At 35.5% G+C, this 9,575-nt stretch overlaps 1 protein-coding gene across 2 annotated transcripts in view; it reads right to left on the bottom strand.

Annotated features, from left to right (window-relative positions):
* brinp1 (bone morphogenetic protein/retinoic acid inducible neural-specific 1) overlaps window positions 1-9,575 on the bottom strand; it is a 134,930-nt gene that overhangs the window by 28,570 nt on the left and 96,785 nt on the right. For both annotated transcript variants that reach the window (XM_024299554.2, XM_024299553.2), the window contains exon 5: window positions 9,051-9,156. In XM_024299554.2, the coding sequence (XP_024155322.1) occupies window positions 9,051-9,156 (106 nt within the window). The remainder of the gene's footprint in view (window positions 1-9,050; window positions 9,157-9,575) is intronic.

The raw sequence follows: 9,575 nt of genomic DNA, 5'->3' as shown, positions 1-9,575 counted from the left end.
CCTATAGACTCTCACATTAGCCAGAGTTGGTTTCAGGGTCTGACAAGCTAAGTGGAAGTGCATTTAAAAAGCATTCTTTTTCTAATGGACTGCAAGTGGTGATTGTGGTGGTTGCAGGAGATGAAACACAATTCTAACTTTAGAAATAATTGCACAGAAATCATTAGTGAATGCAAATACTATGTTGTAAGCATGTCAGTTGTTATTGAAATGTACAATGACTAGTTTTTTTCTCTTTTCTTTGAAAGAATTATTCTCTTCAGGTTCTTCCAGGTTCTCTCTTTGAGAGTGAGTTCAAAAAGTTGGCTTTACGAAAAGATAACTTTGGTCCTCCTGGCAGTCCTTTGGTGGAATAAATTGTTTTCTTAGAGTAATTGCGTTGCTGCATGACCTACTTTTGGCTTGGGTTCACTTAACAGGGGGATGTCCTGGCATTTTCAATTAGAATTTACTGTTCCTGTTCAGCACTCATCTATAGAGACACCTTTGTCTTTTTACCAGTGCTGCCACATGAGCACTTTCTACCTGGTGCTTTGGACTGATGAACACTAAGGTCTGCTACTATGAGAAAAAGAAAAAAAAAAAACCTTAAGCCTTTTCATTATGCAACAACAGAACATTTTAATGCAGTTTGATCTTTGCATTGTCCGATCCAACTGAGAGATTTTTAATTGACTATGAAGTTGTGTTGCGTTCAAGTAACTTTCTGATTTTATAAAACAAAAATGTTTTCAATCACTTTTCCAGTTCCCCAGTTGGGTCATACCACTGACTCTAATAGTACAATACATCTATGTCTAACCTACTTCAACCCTACTTAACTTTCCGTATGGTTTAAAGGGTAACCAAACAGAGCAGTTGGAGAGTGACTCCATCCACAGCCGAAATTTGAAAATCCAGTCAGAGGGGCGGGGCTGAAGAACAGGACTGTTATCATTACTGGAGCTGCAGATCAAGACGTGAGACTTCCATGGTTTGATCAATCACAAAATGTAAGTGTAATACCTCGTTTCAATCTGTAGGGAGCAGCACACAAGTTTATTTTAAGTTGTCAAAAATGTGTCAAGGACCAACAGTGAGCACTTTTAAAGCCCCACTAATACATGGAAACAGTCAAAAAAAAGTTGATTTAGGCTCTGGTTACCCGTTAAATGTTGACTACAACCTGTAGCCATTTCATTTTAATTGTATTTATTAAACTACAATAGAATTAAACTTTTTAGACTATCGTTGATGTCCTGCTGCATTTTTTGTTGCCAAGCAACAACAGCTGATTGAATAAACATTCACCTGGTCCAAAAGTGGTGGGAAAAAGACCAGGAGACATCCCTCATATTAGGTTTTAAAAAGTCCATGTTTGTCAAAAAAAAGAGATGTTAATAAGAAAATGATGAAAGAAAGTAAAAACGCCCGAACAGGCGGCGGAGGGATCCCCATCTGTATGCTGCTGCCATTCTGCAGTCTACCCGCCAGCCAGCGGCGACATGGAATTGGGTCTTGGGAGAGTAAGCAAATTGACTTGATGATCTACAGAACCAGTAGCTTTTTTTCCACTTATGTCCAATTCTAAATTTATGACGACTCAGCCCTTTGCATCGTCATGGATTGTTCTTTGCAACATAATGCCATTTTTTCCAATGAACACTTCTCTAAATAGTATAAAACAGTCTCAGCCAGAGTAATGAGAGTTTGAAAGGTTTATATATAACACCGGTGACCACCATTCAAGCTTGCATGTGTCTATGATCTGGGCCGCTTACTGGCGACCCTCAAAATTGCTTGCAGCGTAAAAATCAGGCTGAAAATAGCATGGTGTGAATTGTCCTTAAAAGGCTCCTTAGTGACTCGGCAAACTACTGCATCGAGTGCTTTGCTGTTTCAGTGATTTCTTTTCTTTTGCTTTTTTTTTTCTTTTTGGTCGACTGCTCCTCTGAAGGGTTTTATGGTCTTTATTTCCCTCCTTTTGTACACAATCTGACAGTAGATTGATGGAGTTTTCTTCCATTTGTACACAATCTGACAGTGGATTGATGGACTCTAAGCTCTTTACACATGGCCTAGTGACGATGTCGAGCTTCATGAGCAGCAATCACTCTTTTCTTGAAGCTCTCCAGAAGTTTCAACAGATCTAGTCTATGTGTGTTACTGATAAGAAAATGATGTCAACACACTCTCAGTTGTTAAGACATAAATTTAGAACCAAATCTTTATTTTAATTTCCATATTATTTATTGTCAGTCCATAAGTCAAATGATCAGCATCATAGAATCAACATTTTGGGAAATAGGTTCCTCTAATTATGGATCTTGAAAGTACATAAAAAAATAAAATAAAAAAAGACAGAACCCTACATTAAAAAAGTCAGAAACATTGTGTAGAAAATGTACTTTTTCTTTCAATTAAGGCTAAAGTGAAAACTTATTTATACTTAAATGTCTAAAAAAAATATATATATTTTTTTCTAAATCGACTATAAAGAAATCCTGTAATATCATGTCCCAATATAGCACCCAAAAGCTGATAATGCAGGATTAATAAAGATATATTACGAACGATGTTTGGTTATTTTTAACCCCCTTGCATAAACATTTGTGGTGTTATTCTACAAATAACATTTTATTGTTCATTTATTGCTTATAGGTTTTACCATCTATCTTAATAAAATATATATTTAGCATTTTTTACATTGCTAGAAAGCTTTTTAACTTCATTTTCATAGTAAATATGAACAAAGTTGTGTTAATACTGACTTAAAAAGCATATTTAAGAAGCATAGAAAGCGCCTTTCTTTTACTTGACTACAACAGCAGTTAGCTGAGCTGTATAATCAACCGTAGCCTTTGTGCATGCAGACATAAAGGTCAATAATTTTATTATAATGGGGTTTAAAAAGGATAGATATAGTTGCTGGATATCTAATATCAGATGAAATTGTCAGACAACTTCAGCAACTTGACTAATTAAGAAAAACTTCGATTAGAATGTCGTCATCAAGACAATGAAATGCTAAAATCCCCCACATAAAAATTGGAAAAAAAAGTAAAAATGAGAGGAAATATTCAAAGTATGTGTTTGATGTTGTGGTATGAACTTTTGTCTTAATTATGCCTATAGGCACTAAACTGCCGCTTTGTGACTGATTAGACAGTGGCATTAACAAGCAGTTTAACATGTGAGCTTCATCCAGAACCTTTAAATGATGTGCCTTTTGGCATTAACCCTTAAAGACCATTTTAATGAGAAGTATTTTACTGGAGTTAAACGTCATTTTAGATACGTGTCATTAGTTACTATTCTCCTTTAAATGGACAACCTAATAATATAAAAATCAATAACATTAAAGAATACACTCCTACATTTATGATGATGATTTCAGTACTAATATCATATGACTCAATTCTTCACTAAACATACCTTTAATTGCTAAACCATTATTTCATCTGGCATTTCATTTAATTCAGTTATTTGTTAAAAAAAAGAAAAAAGTATCTATAAAATTTCAAACAATTTATTTTCATCATTTTACAGAATGATACTTACTGGGTACTCGTACCTATGTGGTAACTACTGGGTATTTACATGGTACTTAGGTTGGTATACATGTAGTACCTACATTGTATCTACATGATACTTACATAGTACCTACTGAGTTTTTATAAGGTACTTACATGGAACGTTAACATATCTCTTGGTAGTTGGTATTTACTAATATATTTGTGGTTCATTAATTCATGTTTCATGGTACTTAATATATGCAAGAAGAGAGTAGGTACACAGGAAGTACCTTCTAAGTACCTTGAATTCACATTGTCATTTTAAATATCTATACGGAAACACAACTTTTTAGAGTATGGTAGTTACAGGGTATTTATATGGTACCTACACGTACCACTGGGTATTTACATGGTACTTAGGTATTTACATATACCTAGATTGTACCTACATGCAACTTACATAATACCTACTCAAATTTGATTAAGTACATGGAAAGTTTATATGTCTCTTAGTAGTTGGTATTTACTAATACTTTTGTGGTATACTTACATTATTCCATGTTTCGTGTATTTTCTATATACAAGAAGAGAGTAGGTACACAAGAAGTACCTTTTGAGTACGTTGAATTCACATGGTCATTCTAAATATCTATATGGAAACACATCCTTTTACAGTATGGTACTTACTGAGTATTTATATGGTACTTAGGTATTTACGTAGCACCTACATGCTAGTTACCTACTGAGTTTTATGAGGTACTTAAGTGGTAAGTTAATATGTGTCTTGGTGGTTGGTATTTACTGATACTTTTGTGGTTTGTTCTTACATGTAAGAAGAGAGAACACAGGAAGTACCTTTTAAGTACCTTGAATTCAAGTGGTAAGTTTATGTGTTTCAATAGTCAATTTACAGTTGAGTTAGCAAGATTTTTCTAAAAGATTATAGTTTTATTATAATATTAAATATTTAATAAAATATAATCATCACACATAAGTATTTAATTTTTAGAGATAGTTCTGTAGACTTTTTGTGTAGTGAGATATGACTCTCTGCACCAATGGTTTAAATGTTAACGTTTTGTTTTTGTTTTTTTTGACTAATCATCAAAAAAAGTCAATAGGAATTTCTTACTGATGCACTTTGTGGGTGTTTTATTAGAAAAGCTGCAAAAGCTAAAGTTCTGTCTCAGGGGGGATTTCTGTGAAGTCCTATTATATTGTCAAAAAGAAAAGGCAATCAGATTTGTTATTTTGGGGCATTCACTGTAAAGACTGCTCAAGGGCTGCAGTAAATCTGTTTGGGACTGTTTTCTTTCTTTTGGCTGATCAGAAAACTCAGAATCCGCCACGGCTATCACGGCCACAGCGAGTTTCAGAATTCTTTGAATTTAACTGTCCGAATAGCCTCAGATCAAGACGAAACATTTAAACATATGCAGCTGAGATTGGGCTTTATTCTAAGCCTCGCTGCATCTTAAGTTCCATTGATCTAAAACCATTTTCAAAGAATCTGAAGGAAGGAAGGCTTTTTTTAACCAAGACACCCACTGTTTCCAACTATGTGCACCAGCAGATTCAAAAAGTCTCTACTAAAGGTTTGCCTCATAGTGTATTGTTTAAAAGCAAGCCTCCTTTAGTCTCTTTATCCCTTAAAATGTTGCTCACACTTTACACACACAATGGAAAAAGCCAAAAATGAAACCAGTCTGTTTTTTTTCATGGATGTGCACAATTTATGAGTACATTTATGGGATTAAAGCACATAATACTGGATAGTGCAACCTAACAAGCAAAGCACTTCTAAGCATGGGTGATGCATGATGTGTACTTCTGCTGCTGCTGAGTGTCCCAGTGTTTATTTTTAATATGACCTCCACTACTATCCACTAGGACCATGCAGTGTGTCTTGCAAATTACACAAAAATGCATTTGGAAACACACAAACTCATTATATTTTGAGTTACTGCCAAAATAACCAGATGTTATCCTGAAAAATTTGCAAGTAAATGCAAAATATATTGTTTGTATTAATAAACATGTATTACTTTTTTTGCAAGACAACTGTCAAAAGTTTGTTTTACATTTAAAATACATGAAAATAAATGCCCTAAAATTGAAGACAGAAAATTATTGATGCTAAAACAGAAACAACAGAAAGGGATGACAAAAAAAATACAAAAAAATAAGAACTACTGGGAAGGAAAACTAAGAAGCTTCTGGATTCATCATCAAAAAAAAATAAATTATTCAGATGTTCATAGAACTGTGATGAAAAACCTGGAAAGATTCCAAGTATTTAGTGAGCTTGGATGCATTTCCAACCACAGTCTGTAAGTAATCTAAATGTTATAAAAAAGGTAGAACTCTTGCCAAATTTATAGAAAATGTACTCCAAAATTGCAAATGGGTATTTGATCTCCGATGAATGCATAGTTTTACCATGGATACAACAATTTAAAGAGGCGTTAAAGACATAATGATAAGTGTGAATCAGATGCCTTGAAATCATAATAAATGCATCTGAACCTGCTTGCCTCTTCACGGGGGCTGTGAAGAGCCATCAGGTTGAAGAGCTCTGTGATTGTTGAGTGACTTACACTATCAACCACCCTTCTAATTGACAGCAGAAATGATAATTGCACTTAAGGGAAAACAGTTTCAGTCCAACTCTCACACATCATTGTAATTGGTTTAATGGAAAAAGTCTTAACCGGCAATCACCAAAACAGGCTTTCTATTGGGCTTATTATGACGGCAAAAGAAAGTGTTTTTTTCAAGCCTGTCACCTATCACTTGAATGACAAAGAATCTTCAAAGCAGGGCTTATATATCCATTGCATAACAATAAAGCTTTTTTTTTCTTTATTTGCTAAAACCTACAGAGTGCAAAGTGGATAGCAGGAAAGGACTTTAAACCATCTCCTAGACTACTTTTACTTGTGAGGGCCACATAACTGTTCTCTGATGTGGGGCTGCAGAAAAAGTGTAGCAATCACAGCCTAAACATAAACTTTTATGTCTTTACAGAAAGCCACACATAACCAAATTTTAAATGATTCATTTCTGTAACATTTACAGAAAAAAAAATAAAAAAATGAAGCCAAATAGTCTATCCTGGAATAAAAAGTCCTTGTGGGTCTTGATTGGGCAGATCAGGGGTCTGCAACTTTGGCCAAACATAAAATAAGTCAGAGAGACTGCTGACCCAGCCATATTGACCGTCGGAGTCAGCAACTCCCTGCTAATGGCTGCCCGACCAAAACTACCTAAAGAAAACAAATAAACAAATTAAGAAGGTCCAACCTCAAACTAAAATAACAAAACTCAGCAGTGTAAGACTGCTGAGGACAACGAGGGAAAAAAGAACCAAAAAAAAGATAGAAAAAGAAGTAAGGATACTTAATCAGCATTTATTTCATTTAGAATAATTAAATTTATAAATTGAGGGCTGAGGTACACATAGATGACAAACTATCATCTATGCTGCGCAGCATTGGTTACTAGCTGCCCAGAGCTGCACTGAGAGGATCCTGTTCGAAACAGGGCATTTTTTATTTTATTTTGAAAATAAGTTAAAAAATAAAAAAATAAAATCACATTCTGAGAGATGCTAGGTTCCTTTTTATATTTTTGCTTTTGTTTGTTCCAAAAAATATACATAATTCATATTTATTAATAAAAATAAAGAAGGTCATGAATGCAAATCCAAGTTTCTTAAAGGCTAAAGTAAGATTATGCGGCTCCTTCTTGGTTTTGATCAGTAGAAAACGAGCTCAAATGGCTCTTTTACTGTTAAAGGTTGCCGACCCCTGGGCCAGATTGAGAAAAAAAAAAAATAGACCCACTCTGACCATCTTTTGATCCATTTTAAATGTTCTCAGTGTCTTTTCATTATGATTATGTCCTTTTTGTCTAAAATAATTTTTAAAAAAGTTGTTTTCTGGGATATAGTTTCTACAGCCTCTGAGTTGTTGGCAGGTCTGTTAGCGGAGAGTAATCCCACCCACCCTTCCCATCAACCATAACTGGTGCAACAAAAATGGCACAATAAATTGAAAAAATTTTGACATTGCGATATCAGCTTATGTGACATGTGCAAAAGACGGCGTAATCCGTGATAAATATCTGCCCAAAACCACCATTTTAAAAATGCCCAAGCAAACCTTACCTACATTAATTGCAATTATTATTTTTGTCCAGAATAACTGGAAAGATAGATAATTATTCTTTGGTGTTTCCCTGTTATACAGCCTCTAACCTCCCTATTATTGAGATAGCTTGCATTATAATTTACTTTGACTTTTGTTTATATCATGGGTTCCCACAGTGGGGCCTGTGAGGCAGATTTGGGCCGTAAAGGTTATCTTTGGCCCACTACGGAAGCCACAGAGTATTTAGTTAAAAACCCATCATCTGTTTCCCATTGATTCTCTATGGTGTTCCAAAACTCTACGACTGGAGTATACTTTTGGCCTCCAGGTGGCGCTGCTTGCCTGGAGTGATGGGTGAAACAACCCCCAAAAGAGTTAGCCTTGGGCTTTATTTGTGTTAGAAATGGCAGCTCGACCAAAACGTCCATGAATCTAGCCGTCTACAAGTAAATGCATCAGAATAGAATGGCGCTCTACACTCAGAAATTCTTTTTTTAAGCTTAATTTTCTTTATATCTGTCCATCTACATCAGAAAAATCCCACAAGAACATAATAAAAACACAATTTTCATTGGACTGGTTCTTAAAAAAATGAATCCTAGTATATTTTGCCTAGATGTGAAGGAACCAAAAATGACTCCCTCCATGTCTCCAGCCAGTTTCAACGACTGGCGTGAACTCAAATAAGTCAAACTAATCAATTTCTTGAAACTTTTGACCACAATTACCCAACCCTTCATCACTTCTTTCCCACTGAGTCTCTACTGCTGCATGTAATTCCATCCCCTTGGACTAATTATTAGGCTTCTCGTGTCGCTGTTCATAACTCCTTTCATGAAAAAGCACCCCACCTGTAATGAGTAGAGTAGCTGCTTCAATCAACTTACATACAATCTGTGAGCAAAATTCAAACGGCTTATTTCTTCTAACACTGATACAGCTTAATGACAGGGGCTTGCGTACGCATGTCGGGCATACCTCCCATAAATCAGTCTGCTTCGGAAATTAATAAGACAAGCGGCGCTTTTAGACTCATTACACACGTTGCACCTGCATGTAGAATACCGCTTTCTGCTCTCTGAGTGATTAGTTTGCACAGTTGAAGGTATTTTTTTTCTTTTTTTACTTTATTTTATTATTTTAAGTTCTTGATCAAAGCTTTAAGAAAAGAGCTCGAGAACACCAGCAGACATCTATAACTGGAAAATCGCTTCACAATTCCCAGGGGGAAATAGGAGGCTAAACTTTTCCAAATCCCAAGACGAATTAGAAAAAAAAAAAAAAAGCATAATATTTTTTTTTTCTAAAATCGCAAATCATTTTTCTAGTCAAAGTGTGATCACCCTCCCCTTACCATTTGAACATGGTGTCTAGCCTCCCCAGAAAAGCGTGATGATTTGTTTACCTTGCAGATGGAGCTTGCTCTCTGGGCTCTGCAGGAGGACTGAGCTAACGGAGTCCAGATTGTCATAGCTACTGCATCCCAACGGTCCGGTCCGTGTCTCTGTCACCTGCAAGAGAATTAGGGCTCAAATGAAAGCCATATTACAAAAACAAGGAGGATTTAGCTTGTGTGGGTGCAGAGGTTTACTTGTAAATTGTGTGTTTGCGGCTGGAAGCACGTTCACGTACAGTACTCTTCTATTTTCAGACGGCTCAGTCTGCTGTGTTCTTTTTTTTTGCCAGTGCATATTTGTTCGTTTCCCGACAATGCCTTTTTAGCATGAAAAAGGAGAAACCACAAGAGTACCCAATCATTAAAAATGTCAGATGTTATTACCACTCTTGGCGATAATAACAGTTATTAGACAGCTTTCTTTTTTGAATGACTAATACTTTAACATGTGCTAATTGCGCTGCATTCAAGCTAACAAATTTACACCCTGCAGAGAAAGGAACATTGATTTTTTTTTTTTTTTTCCGGTTTATG

Source organism: Oryzias melastigma, linkage group LG12, assembly GCF_002922805.2.
Source record: "Oryzias melastigma strain HK-1 linkage group LG12, ASM292280v2, whole genome shotgun sequence".
Classification (NCBI taxonomy): domain Eukaryota; kingdom Metazoa; phylum Chordata; class Actinopteri; order Beloniformes; family Adrianichthyidae; genus Oryzias; species Oryzias melastigma.
This window is presented reverse-complemented; position numbering and strand designations above follow the sequence as displayed.